Source organism: Tasmannia lanceolata, unplaced genomic scaffold (genome assembly GCF_043159265.1).
Source record: "Tasmannia lanceolata isolate RefF3 unplaced genomic scaffold, GAP_Taslan_0.1 ptg000008l, whole genome shotgun sequence".
Classification (NCBI taxonomy): Eukaryota; Viridiplantae; Streptophyta; class Magnoliopsida; order Canellales; family Winteraceae; genus Tasmannia; species Tasmannia lanceolata.
The window spans coordinates 56841276-56867297 of NW_027518685.1; the positions used below are offsets into that span (position 1 = coordinate 56841276).

Below are 26022 nucleotides of genomic sequence, written 5' to 3' on the forward strand. Positions count from 1 at the left end.
TCGTAATTTTGTAACGTTTCAAGTTTACCCAATTTCGGTTTTGGAAACCCGAAATTTCAGATTTCGGTCGAAATTTAAAACCTTGGCAGTTAGTGTCTCCAATGGCGCAAAGCCTAGACCAGTGCATAAAATTCTTTCTCGTAAGTGGTATACTTTTGCCTAGCCTCATTAAGTTTTTCACTAAAATAGGCAACTGGGTGTCCCTCTTGACTTAGAACATCACCAATTCTGACACTAGATGCATCACATGCAACCTCAAATACCTTAGAAAAGTCAAGTAGACGCAATTATGGGGCCTCAGTCATGAGCTTCTTAACTTCTTTACATGCTTTCGTGGCACTCTTGGTCCACTTGAACTCCCCTTTTTTTATGCAATCTGTCACGGGATCCATATTGGAACTAAACCCTTTAATGGACCTCCGATAAAATGTTGCCCATCCATGGAAGCTTCGAACCTCATGAATATTAGTGGGTTCTGGCCACTCAACAATAGCTCTTACCTTCTCAGGATCAACTTCCACACGCTCAACCGAGACAACAAACCAAAGAAATATAGCTGGATTGTTGAAGAGCGTGCATTTCTTCAGGTTTGTGTAAAGTTTCTCTCTCCTGAGTGTCTGAAATTCTTGTCGAAGATGTGCAAGTGGGCAATTTTGGTTTTACTATAAATTAAAATATCATCAAATTAAACAACCAAAAACTTGCCAATGAATGGTCTAAGCACTTGTGTCATTACTCTCATGAATGTTCTTGGTGCATTTGTTAAGCCAAAAGGCATAACTAACCATTCATATAAATCATCCATTGTCTTAAAGGCGGTCTTCCACTTATCACCAGCTCGAACTATAATTTGGTGATACCCGCTTTTTAGATCTATCTTTGAAAAGATAGCAGAGCTAGCCATCATGTCAAGCATATCATCAAGCATTGGAATTGTAAATCGATACTTGACAGTGATCTTTTTTATGGATCGACTATCAACACACATGCGCCAACTTCCATCCTTCTTTGGCGTAAGCAATGCGGGTACCGCACATGGACTCAGACTTTCTCGAATCAAGCCTTTGCTTAAAAGTTCATCTACTTACCTCTTTAACTCGGCATGTTCTTTGGGTTCATGCGATAGTAGGGCAAGTTCGGCAAAGAGGATCTATGAACTAGATCAATGGCATGCTGAATGTCTCGCATAGGAGGTAGTTCATCTAGTAGTTCCTTATGAAATAATTCCTCATAGTCTTTCATTAACGTTTTCACCTCAAGAGGAATTTCAATAACGGCCTCATTCTAGAGGACATAATCCTCTTTTGCCACTAGAGCGTAAATTTTTGCAGGCTCTTTACACTCCTTTTCAAAACCCTTTTGATTAAGAATACCTAAGGGTTTCTTGGACTTGCTAGTGAAAGCAACGTTCATCTTTTCAGCCACTTTAAATGGTTGCGGTGGGCATGGCTGCAAAGTAATTTTCTTGCCTTTGTGCTCAAATGAATGTGTTGGATTTCCCGTAATGCACAACATCTCTGTCATACAACCACACAGTCGTCCTAGTAAAATGTGAGCAACATTCATCTCAACTACATCACGCCAGATTGTGTCGGTGTATGATAAAAATTGAAGAGGCACACGACATCTATGAGTAACCGGAATGGTTGACTAATCAACCCAAGCAGCCTTGTATGGATTTGGGTGTGACTCGGGTTTAAGTCCCATTCGGCTAACTCCACTGGGAGAAATTACATTCATACAACTTCCACTATCAATGATAACTCTACAGTTCTTGCCTTGGTGTTTAGTGAAAGTGTAAAAGATGCTGCTTCTTCTCCAGTCCTTATCCGCCTTTGGTTGTGTGATCATACATCTCATCAAACCAACCTTATTCTAATTTTCTTCTACTTCTAATTCTTCTTTAGTAATATAGCCATTGGCCACATAATTTTCCTCATCATTCTCGGCCTCATTGGCTTGATTATCATAGTCCTCTCCTTCATCTTGTGGGGGCTCTACAAATGCAACAAGGTTCGGACAATCACGTGCATAATGTCCATAACCCTTACATTTAAAGCACTGCCCTTTCTTAGGACTTTCTCTCAAAACTCCTTTACCCTTGAAGTCCTTTGGAGGTTGGTAATTGTTGTTGGACTTAGGATAAGTGGGATTTGATTGTTGAGGTTTCTTGTAAGAAGCCTCCCCAGCTTGGTTGCTAAACTTTTTGGGGAAGAACATCTTTTGGTGCTTCTCAATTTCGCAAGCCTCCTGAAAAGCTTGATCAACATCACCGAAAAGATGCGCTCTCATTCCCCTCATGATTTATGGTTTAAGTCCATCCAGGAATCTGGTGAGAGTTTGCGCAGGTTCTTCTTGGACTCCGCTACGGATTTTGGCCTCATAGAATTGATTCATGTATTCGCCAACAGATAAGTTGTTTTGTTTAAGCCTATGCATATGGCTTATCAACTGTTGTTTATAGGTGATTGTCAAATACTTTTCTTTGAGCTTGGCCTTCATCTCATCTCATGTCCGGATGCTATCCTCACCTCTCCTAGTAAGTTGATGTTCAAAATCAGTCCAATAGGTTCAAGCTAGACATGTCAACTTTAGTTTAGCAAACATAACTCTTCGGGATTGGGACATGTTATACCAATCAAAATATTGTTCCATGGCCACTAGCCAATCAGAAAATACTTGAGGGTTGTATTTTCCATCAAAGTCTTGAACATCAATTTTAACGTTCTTAGTAATGTCTCCAGCATAATTGGGTCCATTGATCTCAGGATCAAACTCTTTATCATCGTCATAATCTTCGCCATGCTGCTGGCGATAGGGAGCTCTATATCCTTGATGACCCCCTTGATATCTTCCTCGGCCACCTCGAGCATTCCAATTCCCAATCCTATAATGACCAAATTGCTGGTCATTCTCGAAGTTGTCCCCGATATTATTCCGATCCTGGCCACCTTGATTTTGATTGAATGAAATTTTAGGATAAGGTGGTGGATTTTGGAATCCTTGATTCCCTTGCCTAGGCTGATTATTCTGGACGGTTGGTTGTTCAGGATTAATTTGCTTAAGGCCCTCTAACGCAGCAAGCCTTACTTGCGCGGCTTGGATTTGAGTGCTAATGACTTGTAATTCCTTACTGCGAGCTTCACGATCCATTTTACTAAGTCGTATCTCTTTGCGGCTGTCTCCAATAAGTTGGGCCAACTCCTCAATCGCCATTTGATTACCTGATGGCATTGTGTGGTAATCCTTACCACTCCTTGTGGGCATGCAAAGGGAAACTAAACACAAATTTTTTTTACTCTAACACCCTAAAAGGTTTCCTAAAAAATAACTCTATGCTTTGATACCAAGTTGATGCAGGACAATACATAATTTAGGGAAAATCATATACTCCTAATGGGATTAAGACTTTAGGACAGTTTAAGGCTTACGCGGAAAACTAAAAGAACACTTAACAACTAACCTAGGGCTGAATTAACGCCTAATTAATCTATGGACAACAGAAATAATGAGACCTAAATAGCATAAATAATTGTAAAGATCATAATTAAGCATGAACGAAACCTTATACAAATCAATCAAAGCGATAAAGATTCATAAGATGAATTGATGATAGAAGGGTTAGTCCAAAACTAGGCCCACGCATGCAACCAATTAAAAGAACTAAAAGATAATGTTAGACATTATCAATTAGATGTAACAAAAGCATGAGAAATTAATAATAATCAATGAAGAAAAATAAAAAAATGTCAAGCAGTAGGAATTGGGTCAAAACAGTCTAGATTTAGGCCGTAGGGGTATTTTGGTAATTCCTGCAAATCTGGAAATTGAAGGGAACTGCTGTCCACATCTTAGGTAAGGGTTTAGGTAGGTAAAAGAAAGGTAAGTCCAGGGTTTAAGTTCTGGTTTATGGTAGGTTTAGGCTATGGTTCTTTAAAAAGGGTTTCCGGGCTTGAAAACGGTAAGTACTTGTAATAGAGTTCAAAAGGTTGGAAAGTTGAGATTCTTGTGAGTTTTGGGTGAGGTTTAATCACTAAAACAATCCCTCAAAATAAGATCTTGAAGAACAAGGGAGGTCTATGGATTTTGGGTTTTTGTAGTTTTCGGGTTCAAGGACAAAGAAAATAGAAAATCTGATTTACTAACCTTGTTTGTTCTGATTTGATTGAAGAAATAGAAGAGAATCGGTGAGAGGAGATGAGAGAAAATGGTTCCAAACCACAAGAAGAAGAGAGAAGAAGAAAGCCCAAATTTCTGGCTTCAAGCAAAACGTCAATTCTATTCAATATTGAAAAAGTCCCTTACATTGCTTTCATAAGATGTATTTATAAGAAAAGAAATCCTAGAAGATAACTTAAAACGTAAGCAACTAATCTCAACCATTCATCTAATCCAAAGTAAACTAAATAAAGTTAAAAACTTACCAAAAATAGTAATCCCGTAATAGACCTATACCACTTACTAAAAACACTCATAACTTACCGAAATTCCTCTAAAGCAAGGGAGGATACCTGCCCATCTGATGATCTTTGAGACTACCTACTGGTAAATAGAGCTAGAGCCCTTTTCTTCAATGGTATATTAGAACCTTTTGTCACTCTTAAAGGTCCTTCTATTCATCTCTTTCCACATCGCTCATCAGACAACCAATAGGACAAGAGACTATAGGATTCTTCCCCTCACAGGCCAAGGAACAAAATTCCAACCCGCCAAAAGATCATATAAATTGTTGGGAAAACCCCAAAACATACTGAACAGATTTAGTACGTGGCTCCAAATGATGCTAGCCAATATACAATGAATGAAAATATGATCTTGTGACGTCTACAATAATGACCTTGTGACTCCAAAGGTGATTCACAATCAGGATTTTATTACGTTTCTCAGCCTAGCCAAAGGCACATACTCTGGGAGTGGTCGAAATCTTCAAATTCTGGCGACTGACAAGGGCAACGAAACTAAAATGAGGTAGTGGTAGAAAGAGTGGATCGTGAATACCCCATCCCTTTCCTGAAGCCAAGTTCTCTTATCTTCGCCATCCCGTTTGATGTAAACTGAGTGCACGATCTCCAAGAATTCTGCTCCTCTATCAATCTCCTTATCAAAGTTCCTTTGAAAATCATTTTTTTCCAAACCACCTTACCACCGTACCGTACAGAAGTCTTTAATGCTGGTCTCGCTCCTACTAGCAACCACATGAATCTGGGAAAATAGAAGGCATCTCGCTACACCATGGATCATGCCAAAATTGCACCGTCACCTTTAGACACCCTAAATCTAATTTCATGAATAAAAAAAGCTTTTTATCTTTAAGGTTTCCCTCCAAAATGTAACCTAGGTATTCCTATAATTATCAAGAGAATTCCATCTGCCAAAACTTGCTCCTTATTTTGCATCAACCACTTTGCCCCACCGGTTATTTCTTTCTTCCTGAAATCTCCACAGCTATTTACACAGCCATTTACCCAGCAGAGCTTTGTTCATGATCTTTAGTCTTCGAATCCCCAGCCCCCCAACTTTGTTTGGCCTGCAAGTATCTTCCCACTTCCCCAGATAAATTCTTTTTCTTTCTTTAGATCTCTTTCTTTTGCCGAAGTGGAAGGAGAACAATAAACTGTTAAGGAAACAAATTCGAATGAACTTGTATGTACAGGCATACATGCTAAGGGAAAAAGGGCCACATGTTGCTTACTGCCCGAAATGACCAGAAATGAATATGCTGAACATGTTCTCACAAAAAAAGAAAAAATAAACTCTACAGGGAGGAGATTTTTATTAAGCAACCAGACCTGTCATTAGCTGCTTTTGTCAGATCTTAGCTTCACCACAAACATTTTATGAGGACCTCCCAGTCTTTAAACTTTGATCCATATTAAAGAGGACTTATTTTCAATTATTTTTGGTTCAGATGGCGAGATCGTATTGAGTTAACAGGGTTCTATTCACTTGTAGCATCTTCATCCTCTTGGAAACATATTCGCTGCTGTCTTGGTCTTTTTGTATAAACTGGTTACAGCATGTATTCCTCTTTGGGTTGCTAATTGTTTCTTCCCTCTTTGGGTTGCTACTTGTTTCTTCATGCAATTTTCTGTCTTGACAATCTGTCTCTACTGCCATCTGCTATGCAATTGCGTGTTACTTTGTGCTTGGAGGATGAACGATGCCATAGGGTCACTGAATCTTTTCATTACTGTTATTACCTTGGTGAGAGTACGAGGGTTCACTTAATTTTCTTCGTAACTTCACATTCGCCGGGACGTTTTTTCGACACTAGACTTGATTTGTTCGCTGGTGTTTGTTTGCATCCTTTGGTTTTCTTCTGTGGTTCTGTAAGTTAGTCTGTTGTTTATCCCTTTGCTTGCCTTTGGATTTGAACAACTGGACATTTTTCTTTTTTGCCGCTAATCTTTATCTGGCCAATCGACCTATTCCGGTATCTTTTGAGTGAAGTTCCAGCCAAGCTATTCATATAGTTGCTTGCCACCTAAGCTTGGCTATCCATTCCAAGTTTAAGGACCTAGGTAATAGTATCCTGAGCAAACCCAGCGTGAGCTTTTTCTCTGCAACTATTTTGCTTTGTCACCTCCTCTTTCTAGTGTCTGTCTAGCCTTTTACCATACAGAAAAGCCTAGTCACCTCGTTTGCTACTGATATTTACACAACCTTGACCAGGGTGAATGATCTCAAAACGAGTTTGAGAATTTAAAATGATCTATCTTAATAAACCAGGGTGGGTGATCTGAATATTCTGATGACGACTTCATGCTAGAGGTGTCAACGGATCCACTTCGGATCGGATCCAGAAATGTCTTAGTCACGATCAATTCAAATCTCTTGTCGGTTGGATCGGATTCAAAGTGTTCTTTGGATCCTACTTCCTACATCTTGATCATGATCCATTTCAAATTGGACCATCCATTGGAATGGCCTAGTAGGTCCTACTTACATTTTACACAGTTAAAATTCTCAGAAGAGGGAGAGGGCAAGTCGGCTACGCAGTGGGCTAGGGACTTGGTCAATGTTTAGAGGAGAAGAGGGTGACTCAGACTTGAGAGAGATGAATGAAAAAAAAATACTAAAAATAGGTGGTGTTCGAAAAAAAATGCATATGCCTTATTTTCATTAAAATACCCCTTAATATTATACTTAAAGTTATAAATAATTAGAGGGTATTTTCGTAAAATAGTTTAATAAAATCAGATTTAGGACTGTCCTGCGGGCTTTTGTTGGTTGTCCGGTTCCAATCGGTAATAATTTTGGATCCTATGTAGGGTCCTGAAATATGTCCATGGATCCTGGTAATCTGTCCAGATCTTGTTCTTTTAAGTTTGGATTTAGATGGTCAATCAAACCGTCTGGGTCCATTGGCACCCGTACTTCATGCCTTGCAACTATTGAGTCATATGTTATCCACAGGGGGGTGGAACCATGTTCTTGTTGTTACTCAAACTTTAGCGGCTGTTTGGATACGTGGATTTTATAATCCAGGTTTTAGTTTGAAAGCAGGGTAAAAGAGGGGCGAGAGGGGCAAGAAATCAGAAACGACGGATGGTCTCCTTTAAAGTCTTGGATAATTTTCTTGGATTTAAAGTAAGAAATCCAGGTTTTAGAAATCTCTCCCCCATCTTTTCAAAAGAAAAAAAAAAGGGAAATCTCTCCCCAATAATAAGATTTCTAAAACCTGGAAACACATGATGAAAAGAGGGGTGAGAAATCAGAAAACAACAGACAGTCTCCTTCTCTCGTCTCACATCTAGGATTTTAAAATCCTTGTATCATACAGCCCCTTTAGTAAACTTACTTCCATGAGTTTCAATCTAGCTTAAATATTAATCTAAACATTTGCTAATAGTGTTGGATTGCTGGGATTTTCTGGAAAATTTTGAAAAAGAATTTTTTCGGAAATTTCATGCTTGTCTTGTTTGATTGCATATGAAAAAGGTGACTTCAACCTCTGCATTTCAAGTTTTATTTTCAGGGAATTTTAATTTATAATGACAAGAATCCTTACTAATGGGGTTCGTTGGGGCGATATTGTGATGCGATGCATAATGCCGATAAGGCCGGTATGAAAGTGAGGAGAAATTATATGGTGGCCTGGAGAAATTACATGGTGGCTGCCTTTACGTGTAAAAGGGCTGAGAAAGAAAAAAACCCAACCCTTTACACTTGACGGTCAGCTACCATATAAAAACTCGAAAGTGAGTGCCTTGGCGATGGGTAATACCTTTTGAGAAGCATTCAAATTCAACATTTCAGAGGTGGGAAGTGATGTGCTCGCCCTCCTTTTTTTTCACTCGGGAAAGCCCCCTCTAATGTAAAAAGGTTGAAATTTCAGGCACTAAGCAACATGACATTGCCAAAACCGAAATTTATGCCGAGATCCTGAAATTTTGGCTGAAATTCGGTAGGAAGTCCCGAAATGTCCATTTTTTGGGCCGAAATTCTGTGGACAGAAAAATATCTTTGGCTGAAATTGCTGAAATTTCCTAAATGTGGTACATTTCGTTTCTGTTTTGACGGAGATCTAAAATTTCGAACGAAATTTAAAACCATGTCTGTGACTACCCTTTTACAGTAGAGGGGGTTATCCCCGGATTAAAAAAAACGGGGCTCATATATCATTTCCCCTTCAGAGTATTAAGAAAAGCATTCAAACAGGTATAAAGTAAGTAGATATGCTCAAAAAGGAAAACAATGTAACTCATATATCACTCTCCCTTACACTTCATGAGTGAACTGTACTTTCTGAAAATGGATCACAGACATTTGTAGAGATCCATCGTTGATAGGGTAGGGTTGGTCAGTAATCAGATAGCTTTTTTGGGGGAGAAGAGTACGGAATGTGGGCATATGTTTCAAGGAATTACGGATTTCAGGTACCTTTTAAAACAAGAATGAAACACGGGCGATTCTTCAAAATCGGGTGATAAAAAGACCCTGATACCCTTCTGACATCGACAGAGTCCTCCTTTTTCGCTTCACGAGGCTTCTTTTGGTTCGTTTGAATGTGTATTTGAACCGATAGAACCTTGGGTTCGTTTCTATCTTGGCCGTCGGAAATAACTAGAGACGGATGGATGCTTGACACGTGTTGGAAAAATTTTTGGAACGCTGACAACCCAAAGTCAATCATTATCTTTTCTCACTTCTCTTTTGGCTTAGAACGGTAACATTATTGAATACATCTCTTCTGGCTTAGAATCGTTTCACTTCTCTTTTGGTCCTCACTTCTCTTTTGGCTTAGAATCTTTTCACTTCTCTTTTGGTCCTGACTTCTCTTTTGGCTTATAACGGTAATGTTATTGAATACGTCTCTTTTGGCTTAGAACGACGACGTTATTGAATATTTTATTATTTCTCACGTCTCTTTTGGTTGAGAACGCCGTCGGATTCTAAAATACGCCGCCGGAATATCAAGTACGCGAAACACCCATCGATCAAAGATATCAAGTACGCCGCTGGAATATTGAGTACACCGCCAGATTTTCTGGGTTTAAACATGTGTTACAAACGTATCGAGTACGCCGCCGGAATATTAAGGAGTATGCTGGCGGAAATAGGGTGTATGCCGGCGGAATTCAGGGGTACGCCAGCAGAAATAATGGGGTACACCGGCGGAAATAATGGATACACTGGCGGATTCTAGAGTACGCCTCCGGAATATTGAGTATGCTGCCGGGTTTTCTGGGTTCAAACATGTGTTCCAAACGTATCGAGTACGCCACCGAAATATCAAATACGCCGTCGGATTCTAGAGTACGCTGCCGGATTAAGAAGTACGCCGCAAAAATATCAAAGGGCACGCTAACGGAAATATGGTGTAAGCGGAAACAATGGGTACGCCGGCAGAATCTCATACAGAGAGGTGGTATTATTAGAAGACGCCACTGTTCCACATAAAGGCACCAGGGTTCCAAAAAAAATTTCGGCACGTGTCAAGCATCCACCCGTCTCTAGTTATTTCCGACGGCCAAGATAGAAACGAACCCAAGGTTCTGTCGGTTCAAATACACATTCAGACGAACCAAAAGAAGCCTTGTGAAGCGCGCCAATTTAATTGGCAGTAATGAAAAATGAGATTTCTATTGATGTCAGAAGGGTATCCGGGTCTTTTTTCCACACGATTTTGAAGAATCGCCCGTATTTGATGCTAGTTTTAAAAGGTGCCCAAAATCCATAATTCCTTGAAACATGTGGCCCACATTCCGTACTTTTCTCTTTTTTGGGCGTACAACTGATATCCTACCAGTTCGTTATCAGGTCCTTCACCGTAATCAGGAGGCAAATCATCTTTCACTGGATTGGTCATTTGTCAATTCAAAGCAGCTTTAGTTGGATTAACTGGGGCCTAAATTTTTTCTTGAGTTTTTGACTCACAATCGGTTGCCATAATCTTAAACTAACAGGGCCTTAATTTTAGTGGGGCTGATGGAATGGATGCACCCTACTTATAGGTTTTTTTTTTTAAAGATTTTCAGGGTTTGGTTGACTATCTTGAGCGTTTTGTAATCTACAGGTGTTTTAAATGTAATTTGAGTGGATTGGTTTGTAAAATGCAGGAATTTTGAAAATAGGGAGGATTTTTTAAAAATTCATGTTCTCTTCTAGACTTACTCCATTAGATTTCTAATCCTAAACAATCAATTTCTAGATCAGACATAAGATTTCCATATGTAATGAGACTATTTATGTTGCAAACCATTATGAGGTACAGGGTCCTGGTCCATGAAGGCCTTCAAAAATCAACGTCTTATCTTCTCTCTGAAGAACTCTAAGGCTATGTATGGCAGCTAGGAATTTTTTTTTATGATAAATTAGTGTCGCCAAGTAATGAGAGAGGTATAGGACGGACGGGTGGGAGGAGAGAGATTTCAGAGGGCATGATTTGAAATGATAGTGAGAAGTGGCCAAAATCGGAAAAAGTCATCCTATTTTGAGTAGTCTTTTATTTCCTAATTTTTAGCCACTTCTCACCACCTGGAAACAGTAGTTTATCATGAAAAAAATTTCATGGTAGCCAAACGTGCCCGAAATGAGGTTTGTTTATGAAATGACTAGAATCATCTGATGAGTGTAGCACAAAAAGGCCATACATTATTTCACTGGTTAGATAAAAGGATCCAATCATGTACGGCACATGTTGGCCCAAAAAGTTATTTTAGGACCATGGTTTGAGATTTCCACCGAAATGGAAATGGGGTAAATCTGAAATGGTACAAAATTTGGACCGAAATTTCGGTCTAAATTCGAAATTTAAGGAATATCCCCAAAAATATGAATTTTATCTATTATTTAATATTATATCCCCAAATTTCAGTTGAAATTTTGTACGACATAAAATATTTTCTTAATTGATTTTGTTGATCACGGCAGAATTTTCAAAATGGACAAATTACATTTACACCCCCTCTAGTTTCTGACACATCCACTTCAACCCCTATAGTTTAAAACGTGACAAAGACATCCCCTGTAATTTCATTTTGTTATAAGTATACCCCTTCCGTCAACTGGCCGTTACGTCAACCCGACGGAACCGCAGAAAGTAACCAGGGTTGATATTTTATGGACCAAAATACCCCCGTATCTGTGTTCTCTTTGTATAAGGCATCTACAGACCGTTTTTTTTTTTTTTAAATCTGAAACAGAGCTTCGTCGTGGAAGAGGGAACTTCGAAGGGTTAGGGTTTTGGTCTGGACATACCTCCCACGTGGTTACAGGTATGTTTGTGATTTTATACTACATCTATGTATGATTGTTGATTAGAGCATAGTATTTCATCATTTTCCCTTGTGCAAACGAAGTAATGTACTGTTAATCACGTCTGTGTGGTAAAATTTGTTACTATTTGAGGCAGAAAAGTTTGTCATTTCATCCAATGTATTTTTTTCTTGTTGTGTAAACCTAATGTTACTTCTTCAAAAATCCTAATGTTTGCTGTTTACTTGGCTGTGATTTTTGGGGGTTTTCTTGTGTTTGATTTGTGGGGTTTTTTGTATTTGATTTCTGGGGGTTTTCTTGTATTTGATTTCTGGCTGTGATTTATTTGTTAGAAACCCTTGTAAGTTAGGGTTTGGAATGAGTTTTATTAATAGAAACCCTACCAGTTAATGCATGTTGGTTAATTTAGAAGTACGAAACCCTTATAAGTGCATTATAAGGGTTTGCCTAATTTGACACATAGGGTTTGCCTAATTTGGAAAAAAATGACAGTTGAGTATTTTTTTAGCCTATGTAGATGGCATCAACTGGTTCCTCTTCGAGTGGTCAACATTCACAAGGTTCTACCTTCACACCATGCCAATGTGGACAACGAGCGTCACTAAGGACATCATGGACTAGCATTAACTTCGGGCGAAGGTTTTTGGGTTGTTCTGGGTATGAGGTGAGCAATCTTTTGTGAATGGTCATACTTTGGATATGAATTATGGAGTAATTCTAAATGAGCTTGTATGATTTCAGATGGGTGCTTCTTGTGGTTTTTTCGAATGGGTGGATCCACCGATATGTGTTCGAGGAAGTTCTATCGTACCGAAGGTTATGCAGAAGTTCTCAAAGGCGCTGGCGGAGCTTGAAAGGTTGGACACCGAAGTCGACAAGTATCATCGCAGGGAAAAGATTTTACGGACCTTACTTGCCATGTCATGGGCTGCTTGCTCTTCTATGTGTTGTTTTCTTAGTGGCTGTAGTTTATTAGAATGGGATTGTGAGTGGGAAGGAAATGTAGTACCCATGGATTTGTCTGTATTGAAATGATGTTTTGAAAGACTTCTAATCTAACTCTATCTATGTAGGAAATGTGTTGAAGAAATGAAAGTGGATTTCAATCTATTTCTTATCATGATGCTTGGTCTTATTTCAGTTTTTACTTCTTAATTGGGAGGTCTGAATACTTCTTAATGGTTGGTCTGAATTAATAGGTTCAATTACCATGTTGACTTACCAACCATGAAAGGCATTCAATCAACATTAATAATGATTAAATGCAATCAACATCAATTGCCAGCACCTTCAATAACCACTGTGAATTACCATGTTCAATTATCAGGTTGAATGAGTTGGTTGAATTACCATGTTGAACTACCATTTTGAATTACCAGGTTGAATTACCATGTTCAATTATCATAGCATATACCATCTCAACCCATCTTAACCATATAAGAAGACAGACCTAGACACCAGACCATATACCATCTCAACCATTATCATTCAATACAACACATATGAATTGTACGGTAAGCATTACAACCCATCTGAACCCTATGCTAAGCAAAACAACCCATCTGAACCCTATACCATTCCATAGAAACCATAAGAAGCAGATGCCATTCAATAGAAGCATAGAGCACCTGTTCATTGAATACAACCCATCTGAAGCACCTGTCAATTGAATACAAGCATGAAGCACATGTTCATTGAATAGAAACATGAAGCACCTGTTCATTCAATACAAGCACGAAACACCTGTTCATTCAATACAAGCATGAAGCACATGTTCATTGAATACAAGCATGTAGAACCTATTAATTGAATACAAGCATGAAGCAGATGCAATTCATTACAAGCATAGAGCACATGTTGATTGAATATAAGCATGAAGCAAATTCCATTTAATACAAGCATAGAGCACCTGTTCATTTAATACAACTCATTGACAAATATCCATTCAATACAAGCATAGATCACTTGTTCATTCAATAGAAGCATGAAGCAAATGCCATTCAATACAAGCATAGATCACCTGTTCATTTAATACAAGCCATGGAGAAATACATGTCTGTCATTGCATTACAAAGACACATATGCCATCTGGAACCCTTGTCAAATTCATCTGAAACCCATGTCAAATTACACATGTTCATTACAAATACAACCCATGTGAAACTCACACATGCCATTCAAATACAACCCACCTCAAACCCATCTGACGTAGAGCTCAGCTGGCATATTCAGTTTAGGCCAGAAATAGTCATTTACAACCAAGATTCTGTATTTCACAGACAAATATTCATGAAGAACAACCAAAATGAAACAGTTTTCACATAATAATCAAAATGCTCATTCAAAGCAGCCCTGGATCCTTCAAAAACCCAAAGCCCTCCACATGCAAGAAGAAGACAACCAGTCGGCCCACAAACAGTCATGTACAAGGAACATTCTGTATTTGACCCCCCCAAGTATTCATGAAGAACATAGAAAAACAGTGTTTACATAACATTGTTAACATAACATAACTAATCCCTGCAATAAACTTGCAAAACATTGGTCATCTTCAACTTGAAAGTAAGCATGCCTATAAAAAACCCTCCACCTGGAGCTGAAGACATCTATGAAGAGAATCTAAACATCAGTTCCCACCTGGAGCTGAAGACTGTTGGGTCCCAAAATAAGGTACAGAAGTACTTCCAACAGCAGAAATACTAGCAGTAGCACCAGGTGCACTTAATTTGCGAGGTGACTGCAAAGTTGCCAACAAGAAGAAGTTAGGTGATAGTGATAGTGATATGTACTAACTCATATGGAAAGAAAAGGAACTATGAAGGTTACTTACTTTTCTTGTCGGATAAGAGAAAAAGTGGCCTTAGTAGAGACCAACCCCAAATGGCCCACCTCTGCTGCCTCTTCTCCCACCTCTCCCTCTTCCTCCACTTCCTTCAATATTGTTGAGAGAGAAAAGTGAGAAAAGAGAAAAAGTGAGTTAGGGCTTCTCCCCCTCATTCATTTATTTATAATATAATAAAGAGATGTACAATGACTAAAATGCCCATAGGCATATAGGCTTATTCTAACACTCCCCCTCGAGCTGGAACGTATAAATTATATATTCCTAGCTTGTTACATATATCACTAAGCTTAGAGTTATTCAAAGGTTTTGTGAACATATCTGCCAACTGTTCTACAGAACGAGTGAATACAGCGCGTATCTCTCCTTTCTGAATCCTCTGACGAATGAAATGACAGTCGACTTCGATATGTTTAGTTCTCTCATGGACGACAGGATTTGTCGCAATATAGATTGTTGCCCTGTTATCACAATATAACTATGAAGGAGAGGGAAATCCAATACCAATCTCAGTTAAGAGTGACCTCAACCAAATAATCTTAGTCGTAGTATGCGCCATGGCTCTATATTCTGCTTCTGCACTCGATTTCGCAATGACATCATATTTCTTACTTCTCCATGAAACCAGGTTATCTCCAACAAAGGTACAATGCCCGGTAGTCGATCTCCTATCCGCAGGAGATCCAACCCAATCAGCATCTGAGAACCCCTCAATCCGTGTATGACCATGCCGTTTGAATAGTAATCATTTCCCTAGAGCACCCTTCAGATACTTGAGAATTTGAACCACTGCGTTCCAATGAGATGTGCGAGGAGAGATCATGTACTCGCTAACTACCCCAACGACGTAGGATATATCAGGACGAGTAACGGTAAGGTATATGAGCTTGCCCACAAGTCTTCTATACCTACTAGGATCTTTCAACAAATCACCCTCTTCTAGAACCAATTTCACATTTGGATCCATGGGTGCAGCTACTGGTTTCACACCAAGATTTTCTGTCTCTTTTAACAAATCAAGAACATACTTCCTTTGAGATAAAGATAAACCATGAGAGGAGTACGCAACTTCTATCCCAAGAAAGTATCTGAGACGTCCTAAGTCCTTTGTTGCAAATTCTTTTTGTAAGAAGTCTTTCAATTTTTGAATTCCCCCTGAGTCACTACTTGTAATAATGATGTCATCGACGTATACAATCAACATAATGCATCCTGCTGAGGACTGATAGCTGAATACTGAGTGATATACAACACACTGTTTGAGACCAAACCTCATAACTGCCTCACTAAATCTACCAAACCAAGCAGGTGGTGACTGCTTTAACCCATAAATCACTTTTCTGAGTCGACAGACAGATGAGGACAATTCCCCCTGAGCAACATAACCTGGCGGTTGCTCCATATACACTTCTTCAAGTAGGTCGCCATGCAGAAAGGCGTTCTTCACATCTAGCTGGTGAAGAGGCCAACCATTATTAACGGCGAGGGAGAGTAGAACACGGACAGAAGGTATCTTCGCAACTGGAGAAAATGTCTCATGCTAGTCTACACCGAATGTCTGAGTGTAACCCTTTGCCACCAAACGTGCCTTCAGTCGATCAACTGTGCCATCAGGAAGATACTTAAGGGAGAAGACCCATCGACAGCCAACTGGTCGAGCGCCGGCAGGTAGAGAGACAAGATCCCATGTGTTGTTGGACTGAAGAGCACCCATTTCAAGGTGCATTGAAGCCCGCCAGCCTGGGTGGAGGAGAGCCTCATCCAAAGACTGTGGTAACACAACAGAAGACATAGACAAGACAAAGCTTTTGAAAGGGAGAGTTAGACGATCATAAGAAACGAAATTAGAAAGCGGGTGAGCAGTAGAATGGGAACGAGTACGGGAAGCAATAGGAGAATCAGATACCTGAGGAGGGGATAAGAAGATCTCTACCTATGAGGACGATTTCTCGACTTGCGAGGGACGTGCCTACTGTTGACTACGTTTATATTGGACTGTAGTAGTGGGACGAGCTACCCTGGGAGCACATGAGTCGACCTGTCCAGAAGGGCAAGCAGGAGGATGTGCAATAGGAGTACTAGGAATGGGAGAAAGCTCAGGAAGAGAAATAGTCACATCAGGTTCTAATCTGACATTGGAAGGACCAGAGGAAGAGCCAAAGAATGGTTCTGATTCGAAAAATGTGACGTCAGCTGATACATACCATCGGCGCAGACGTGGACTGTAGCAACGGTATCCTTTCTGGGTGCGAGAGTAACCCAGAAAAATACACCGTTCTGAACGAGGATCTAGCTTATCACGGCCAGGACCCAAATGATGAACAAAACATACGCAGCCAAAGACTCGCGGCGTAAGGGAGAATGGGTCCTGATGTGGATAAACTATGTGAAATGGAGAATCACCGTCCGAAGAAGGAAGACGGTTGGATAGGAAACAAGCAGTGAGAATGGCGTCAGACCAAAAGGATTTAGGAACCTGCATCTCAAAGAGGAGTGTGCGAGCCACCTCAAGTAGATATCACAGTTTCCTTTCAGCGACGCCATTCTGCTGCAACGTGTATGCACATGATGATTGATGAAGGATGCGATGAGAAGAGAGATAGTGCTAAAAGCCATCAGTAGTAGAGAAAAAGTCACGAGCATTATCAGTATGCAGGTATTTAAGATTAGTACTAAATTGATTTTTTATTTCATCATGAAAATTTTTAAAAGCAGAGAAGACCTGAGAGCGGTCTTTCAGAAGATACAACCAAGTCATGCGTGCGTGAGTAATCATCAATAAAAACCACAAAGTACTGGAATCCATTATTTGACGTGACCCGAGAAGGTCCCCATATATCGCAATGAGCTAACTTAAATAAAGTATCAACCTTAGTAACGAGTCGGGAAGGGAAAGACACTCGATGATGCTTCCCGAGTTCACAAGACTGACAATGAAAATGAGAAATAGAACTATGAACTAAAGATGTCTGTCGGAGACGCTAAAGGGAGGGGTGACCCAGTCGACAGTGCCACTGAAAGGCATCCACGGAACTGTGTAAGGCTGACGAAGAAGGGCTCCAGTCAAGACGGTACAGGCCATCCACCTCACGACCCGATCCAATCGTCCTCCCAGTCGAAAGATCCTTAAAAAGACAGTAAGAAGGATAGAATGAGATAGAGCACGACAGATTTTTGGTAATTTGGCTAACAGATAATAAAGTAAATGGAGACTTAGGTACACACAAAACTACAGATAGAGGGAGATTAGGTGAAGGACAGGTGGTACCAATACCAATAATAGGTGTAGTAGAACCATCAGTTAAAGTAATGGACTGAAAATCATATGGAAATGAGCGAAAAGAAGAATGCTGTGATGAGTTACCAGTCATATGGTTTGAGGCTCCTGAGTCAATAATCCAGGACCCAGAGCTAGAGAGTAACGTAGTGCGTGAACTACCTGGCTGGGCAAAGCCTGCAGTAGCCTGGGAGGCACTCTAACGAAGACACTGGAGCTCCTCATAGTCTGCCCTGGTGAAGGAGAATGAGTCATCAGCAGGAGTAGTGGCTACTGTGTCAGACGAACCAAAGGTGCTGAGGTGGGCTAATCGGGACGGGCAAAGCTCTGGATGCAGTGTATAACAAGTCTCATTGACATGGCCATCACGCTGGCAGTGGGTGCAATAAGGACGACCACGCCCACTGCCAACACGGCCACCACCTCGTCCACGAGCTCCGGAAAAAGAACCACCACCCCGGGAAGGACGAGGACCACCACCTCCATCATATGCGGCAAGAGCCGAACTATCAGAAGTAGGATGGGAGGGGGTCGTGCCAACACACTGCTGGGCGCAGAAATAGACCTCGCGCAACGAAGGAATATCTCCAGAACCAAGAATCTGATGGCGCAGATGTGTAAACTCTGGGCAAAGGCTCTCAAGATAGTGTACGACAAGAATCTGTTCCCGTTGATGCCAGAGAACATGAACATCAAAGGTGAGGGGCATGAAGACATCAAGCTGCTGGCATAATGAAGTGAACTTCCCATAATGGGCCTCAAGTGACATGTCGTCACGACAGAGCCGCATCCACTCACAGTAAGTAGAGCAGATGCGAGTCAAGTTCTCAGCCCCAGAATACGTCACTGCCGTGTGATCCCAGACCTCCTTCGCAGTCGGAAGAAGAATCATAGTAGAGTAAATGTCCGGAGTCATTCTCTGCCATAGGAGACTCCGAATCAGTGCATATTCCTGTTCCCAACGTGTATATAGAGGATCCTTTAGCGAGGGAGGATCCTCGCAAAGAAAGCATACTTTACCCCAGCCAAGAAGATATGTCTCAACTGCAACCTTCCAGGGTAAGTAGTTGGTTCCATCAAACTTGGCAATATTCAACTGTGGATAGGAATTTTCCACAGGTGCCAATTGAGAAGACGAAGAAGAAGCTGAGGGTGTGGATGAAGCACTGACCTCAGTGGTCATGCCAAGAGAAGGATCAACAATGCTGGGAGCATCCACACTGACAGGAAATGTAGAGAAACAGAGAAACCACGACTCACAGAAAAAAGAAGAAGATGAGAAATGAATAGACAAAACCAACTAATCCACAAGAAACTAGAGAAGCCCATAAAGGAAGAGGGTAGGGAAAATGAAAGACAAAAAGAAGAAAAAGAAAGAAGGAAAAGTGTTCAGCACATAGATGAGAAGAAGAAGGCTTCTAAAGAATGAAATAGGTATGGTTCGGTTGGAGCGAGCGTGGGGAGGCTGACCTGAAATTGGTCCAAAACAGGGGACAGTGGATGCCGGCCTTTCTGCAAATTAGATTTCCAGGAAAAAAAGAAAAAATTCCAGGAAAATTTTGGGGGTTTCCAGAATTAATATTCCTGGGAAATCTGTGGGGGGGGGGGTGCAAATCCAGATTCTCGATGGGGGTGGGGGGGGCAAATTTAGATTCCCGGCTGAAGAGGCGAGGGAGATAAATGGGTGGGGTCGTATTGGTTGTAGGAGACAGTGGAGGTGTGCGGGTGGGAGGGCAAGGGGCGGGTGGAGGAGAAAGGTTGGGGCGACAGAGAGGGGAAGAAGGGTTCGAGTAGGACAGTAGGGGAAGGGAAACAAAGAGAGAGAGAGAGAGAGAGAGAGAGAGAGAGGAACGAGGGTTAGAGGTTGACGGAGAAGATGGCGGCTAGGGTTAGGTTTTGGATCAAGAACCCTAAGGCTCTGATACCATGTTGAGAGAGAAAAGAGAAAAAGTAAGTTAGGGCTTTTCCCCCTCACTCATTTATTTATAATATAATAAAGAGATGTACAATGACTAAAATGGCCATAGGCATATAGGCTTATTCTAACAAATATCAACAATAAGCTACATGTACCATTGAGACAAATAAATGAGAAAGAATAAATAACAACAATTAATTTAACCCAAGACAATAACAATGGCAGAAATAGGTTGAAATGCAAAACTCATTTACTGGGTGTGTGCAAGCCCCATGTACACTGCTATCAGCTCTCTCACTTCTTCCTCCAGGCACAACATGTCCTACAAGTACCATTCTCAGTTGTTTAATAGAAGAAAATTACTAACATATGGTTATTGTATGGAAATTGACTTGAGAAGCATTTGGGTTTTACCTGCTTTGTGATGCCACCTCTTCTGCCTTGACCCCTGGTGACTGGTTCTTTTCCCCTACGATGCCCAACACCAGATGTACTAGCACCAGCTGCATCACTAGTAGTAGATGGTGTTCTTCTCCTTAGAGAAGCCGACTTCCTTTTTTCCTTGATAGGCCCTTTGCAAGTGCGACTGTTGTGTCCAAACAGACCACACTTACTACAGTGACCCATGCTTTCTTACTAACTTGAATGGATTTGTAGGTCTTCTGGGTTCATCTGCATCCCTCCTCCTCATCTTCTTTGGCCTTCCCGGGGGCCTTCTTATTGGAGGTGGGAGGACCGGGTCCATGTCTAAAGATGGCCATTGCTCCATACTAGGCATAGGTGAATCAGTTCTTTGTAACTCCTCTGGAAGGCATCTTTATGGTAGCAAGGGTTGACATATTTCTCTACAGTCTCATGCTGGTAGAAGATGGTTGCAACAACATGCATGCATGGGATACCACTCAAGCCCCAACTCCTACATCCACAAGTATTTTGCCCTAAGTTAACAACATATTGCTTCCCATACCTTTGGACGTCATACTCCTCTCCACTAGACCATTCGACATGGCAATCACAAGCTGTAACCTTTGCCTTCTCCAACTTCTCTTGTATTTTGGGGCAGATAGGTCCCCCATAACTCTCCATATCCGATATTTGCTTCTGGAATCTCCCCATAAGAAGCCTTCTTATGGTTTCCAACATTGTTAGAATGGGCTTGTCCCTAGCAGGTAGAATAAAGGGATTGAATGTCTCCGATAGGTTGTTCACTAGAAGATTGCATTTTGGCTTAGCACTGAATGCTGATCTTGACCACAATGTAGGATTAATTTTCTTAAGATATATGCATGAGCTTGCTTATTAAGCTTCTCCATCTCTGCCATGTGCCTCTGAAATTCAATCGGAGTGCTAGCATATGCTACTGCCCACATAGTATCCTTCAAAATCTTACCCTTGAACTCCGCCTTAAAGCTGCTATACATATGCCTGACACAAAACTTGTGGTCCGCATTTGGCAAGATATCTTCAGAAGTTTCAACCAATCCCTGCAATAACAAGGTGATAGGTACAATTATAGAATTCTAGAATTAAAAGACAACTACATTACCATATAAACACTTGAAACTGTAAGTAAATGATGTATACCTTCTGTCTGTCAGAAATGAAGGTCCAACCATGAGTCTCAACTGGACCAATGTCATTGAGGAGTGTTGTCAGAAACCAAGTCCATGAGTCTTGTAATTCAGCTTCCACTAATGCATAGGCTCTTGGGAACATCTGATCATTTGCATCCTTCCCAACTGCACTTAGAATTTGGCCTCCCCATGGACCTTTTAAATGGCAGCCATCCAAGCTTATAAAAGGCCTACAACCGGTCAAGAATCCCGACCTCATAGCATGGAGACTGATATATAGCCTCTGAAAGGTTGGTAACACATCCAAAGTAGGCCTCTCGACCTTCAACTTCAAACAACTACTTGGGTTTTTAACCATCACAAGATCACAGTAGTCCCAAATTCTAGCATATTGCTCAACATACCTCCCTCAATGCATTCTAAAGCCTTCATCTTGGCCCTATAAATCTTTGACTTAGGTACATCGACCTTGAAATCTCTCTTAATACTCTTCCATATTGCATGAACATTCCATTTGGGATCATCCCTGATCTTCTCAAGATATTTTGACGACAACCAAGTAGAAGAAACATGGTGGTTGTTATATGATCTAGGGCACTTATGAATGGAATTGAAAGTTTTTATATGAAATCCTTCTCCCTGTTGCATATGAGATGCATGTATTCTCAAACCACATTTGCTCTTGCATTCTGCAGTAACTCTGGAAGGCTCATTCTTGACATACATATAGTCAAACCCATGCTGAATTGCATACTCTTTCAATGCAGCTCTAAACACTTTGTGGGAGCTGAAAATCATCCCCACAGCCAACGGTGGCTTCTCCATGTCCACATGCTCATTGAACTCTATCCTGGGTTCTCTTTCATCTGAAGAAAATATTGGACTTCTAAGGTAATACCCATCTTCCTCATCTTCACGTGCATTTGACCTTTGAGGATCATCAGGTATAACCTCCTCTGCACATGCCCCAATCACATCTTCCTCTTCATGTACATCATCTCCCACAAATTCACCTCCTCCAAAAAAATCAGCAGATTCATCAACATAATCGAACTCACTACCTAGTCCACAACTACTCCCACTGCAATTTGACCTCCTAGAGGCAACAAAATCTTCATCCTCTGAATCAGAGTTTTCAAAATCCTCACCATGTTCATCACTACTATCTGATGGAATGGGGGTGTGCTCTTCATCATTGACAACTTCACCATGCCTCTCACTACCACCTGTTGGAATGGGGGTGCTACCACCTGTTGGCATGGGGGCCACAACTTGCCCGTGCAAACCTCCATCACCTCCCAGGACATGTCCGTGTGATGTCCCTCCCAAGACATCAACTACACCTGCTGGCAATGGGGGAGTGTCAAGATATATCTAAATTGTAGACTTCCCTTTATGAAGGTCTATCATTTCTAGGACATCTTTGTTGGAATCAATCCTTCGAAAACCACAATGCTTACCTCTCCCTGGGACCCTATGGTACATAAACAAAAGGATAGGAACACCAACTATCTCTCCCATCATGTCTTGCATTTCAAACAATGACAACAAATCTGGGTCGATGTCATCGATGTGCTTCACAGTTCCCCCTTTATACCCCATCTTTTTACTGTCAAATTTCCCACCATGATGCACCTCGAAAGTGAGAAACCCAGGGGCCATCACTACCATATCAAGGTAAAGAACAAAGTTAAAATACACTGAAAGGGACAACATATACGCATTGCATTTGACTCAACAGTGATAGAAGGGTACCATTTCAAAGCATCATATAATCATTTCAAATCAACATATAATCATTTCCAGTAGGGGAGCACTACATATACTAATTTGCATGGGGACAACCCTAATTTTAAAGCAAAAGCATTGACTTTGCAAAGGGGGAGCACAACATACACTTCCTTACAGTGGGAGAGCACAATATATACACAATTGCACTGCTAGACCCCTGATTAGAAAGTAAAAAACATTGACTTTGCAAAGGGGGGACTACAACATTCACTCATTGTGTAGAGGGGACCCTACTTTCAAAGCATAAATCATAGAATTTCCAGTGGGGGGACCACAACATTTGCACCTCTGCGGTGGCAGACCCCTATTTTCAATCCAAAATACATGGATTCTCCAAGGGGGACCACAACATATGCACCCTACTTTCAAACCAAAAAACACTGAATCTCCAGTGGGGGAACCCAACATGCTTAATGTGAATACAAATATGCAACACAGATACCACAACAATCTAAGTGGGACCACAGTAACACCATATGCAAGACATATATCACAAAAAGTCCTAAAAAGGGGGCAAAATAACATATTTCTCACAAATTGGGACTGCAACATAGGGTTTCTCCAACACAAAAATTCGACATTCCACAAAAACCAATAAAATACTCATAAACCCTAACTAATATTACAGTTTACATCGAAAGAACACCTAACCCGACAATTTTCCATTAAAAAATCACAGAAACTTTGTTTTCAGTGGGAACTTTGAAATCAAGCCTTTAAAACTTCATAAAATATTTAAAGACAAAAGGGTTTGTAAACTATTTTAACACCTACCAATCATTTTTTACAATATACTAACAACATGACATTAAAAGACAGAAATCTTCCAAACCTGAAACGTTCGGAGAAGAAGAATGTTTTAGAAACCCTCGAATTGATGGTTCCACGGTTGAAGATGACGGGAAATCGTCGTTCGTCTTCCACACGGTGAAAACCCTAGCTCAGTCGAGTAAAAACCCAAAGATAAAAAACCCAACCAGTTTTAGTCGAGTTAAAACAGAGGGCAAATGGGTCATTTCACGCGCGCCGTTTGCACCGTCCAATTAAAAAAACCCGACAAAACTACAAGGAGTGTCTTTCTCACGTTTTAAACTATAGGGGTTGAAGTGGATGTGTCAGAAACTAGAGGGGGTGTAAATGTAATTTTTCCTTTCATAATTTGGGCGGAAAATTCGGTTTTGGTGAGGACCGAAATGCATTCCAAAACTTTAAATTTGAAACCATGGTTAGGACCACCTTTTTTTTTAAAATTTTTTTGGGTATTTGAGAGCAATCTCATTTTCAATCCATAGCCTGTTTATGATAAATTGATATGACAACGAAACGGTCAAGATCATCTTGGCATGACTTGATGTGGGCCCAATTTTCTCTTTCTTATCCCTCTCATTAACAAAACTAGTGATCTCTTTCCTTCCTTCGAACCCTCCTCCAAGATGACCAAATTATCAGGCCTTCTCGTTCAGTATCCCCCTAGCGCAATGGAGCTCCGGGTACTCGATACTGCTAACCTGCGCTCTTCCTCATCCTCCTTTCTGACCTTCGGTTTTCCTGTAACCCCTTGTGAGCTTGCAGAAAGAAGAAAACCGTTCTTTTTCTTTGTAAAATCGGCGAAAAGAAATGTTGAGACATCAAAAGGGCTTCAAAAGGATTCGGACCGAAAGCTGTCTCGGATTCTAAGAACTGAGGCTGCGATCAAAGGCATTGAAAGGAAGGCGAATGCTGCGGCAAAATCCTCTCGTCTTTGGCCCAAAGCGGTTTTAGAAGCGTTGGATGATTCGATACGCGATAATCAGTGGGAATCGGCTCTCAAGGTTTGTGGGTTTTTTATTTTTATTTTCTTTTTACCTTTCCTCACGAGTTTACTTGTTGATAATTGAGATTGCTATAAATGGGTTTTTTTAATGGCAAATCAATTTTTATTAAAGAAGAGTCACCGAGATGGTCAAATACAATTAGGAGCAGAAAGCATAAGAGCATAAATGGGTTTTGTTTTGTGGCAAATTTGAAGCAATGTGTTATTGTTATTGTCCTAAGAGGGGGACTCCTAGGTATGGGACTAGGTGGGACCCAGCCTGGTATGGGACAGGTTTAAAGGGCCTTGCCTAGCACAGTAGCACATTCCATCAGCTCTGTAGCTTTTGGCCTATTGGTAAGGTACCTAACAGGTGTGGTCCTGATTGGGGCGTGCCTTGGTATGTGACTAGCTGGGACCCAGCCTGGTATAGGGGCATAACCTAACACGTTCCATCAGAGCTTTTGACGTATTAGTTAAGTACCCTGACATTTGGTTACAGAGCAATCGGAGTCCTGCGGTGACCTGTGGAGAGGGTGACCTGTGGAGAGGATGACCTAGAAAGGGCTACTTGATAAAAAAGCCAGTGAAAGCCACAAGCTGAAGTTTTTTTTTGATAGGTAAGCTGGGGTTAGGCAGGACCCCTACCAGATATCATTAAAAAGATAGAAGCATAACAAAGGAGGCCAAGAGGCCAGTACAAAAGGGCCTACAGGCCGGGCTTCAGCCCTTACAATCTAAGATATAATGATCCATTCCTGTCTTCAATTACAGCTGAGAGGAGGCTTTGAGTAGCCAAAAAAACAATGGAAGGAAAGACTTTATGTGGGTAATTCATTTTTGACAGTTGATCTGCAGGGCAGTTTCCTTCTCTCCAAGAATGGGTTATTCGCCAATTCAGATGTTCCAGATAGCTTCTGATTTGTCTAAGGGTTTTTTCTGCTTCCAAGGGACAGGTACAATTCCAAGGATGATATCCACCGCGAGTCTTGAATCTGATTTGATCCATAAGTTCAGATAGTTCATGGTCAGGGCAAGGTCGATGCCTCTTTCAATAGCCTGCAATTCCAGCTCATAGATTTCCTTTTTGTCTACATTGATAGAGAA

General features: G+C 40.9%; 2 protein-coding genes across 3 annotated transcripts in view; one reads left to right on the forward strand and one right to left on the reverse strand.

The window, feature by feature from the left end:
• Window positions 1-287: 287 nt before the first annotated feature.
• Window positions 288-988, reverse strand: LOC143883077 (putative mitochondrial protein AtMg00860). The gene is made up of 2 exons (XM_077386440.1): window positions 737-988; window positions 288-617 (listed from the first exon to the last, which is right to left on the reverse strand). Exons 1-2 carry the CDS (start codon window positions 986-988, stop codon window positions 288-290), a joined length of 582 nt encoding a protein of 193 aa, XP_077242555.1.
• Window positions 989-24518: 23530 nt separating this feature from the next.
• Window positions 24519-26022, forward strand: part of LOC143885382 (LOW protein: PPR containing protein) — a 69405-nt gene continuing 67901 nt past the window's right edge. For both annotated transcript variants that reach the window (XR_013253259.1, XM_077389534.1), the window contains exon 1: window positions 24519-24934. Coding sequence is in view for 1 of the 2 variants with exons in the window: in XM_077389534.1 (XP_077245649.1) it covers window positions 24557-24934 (378 nt within the window). In the remaining variant the exon portion in view is untranslated. The remainder of the gene's footprint in view (window positions 24935-26022) is intronic.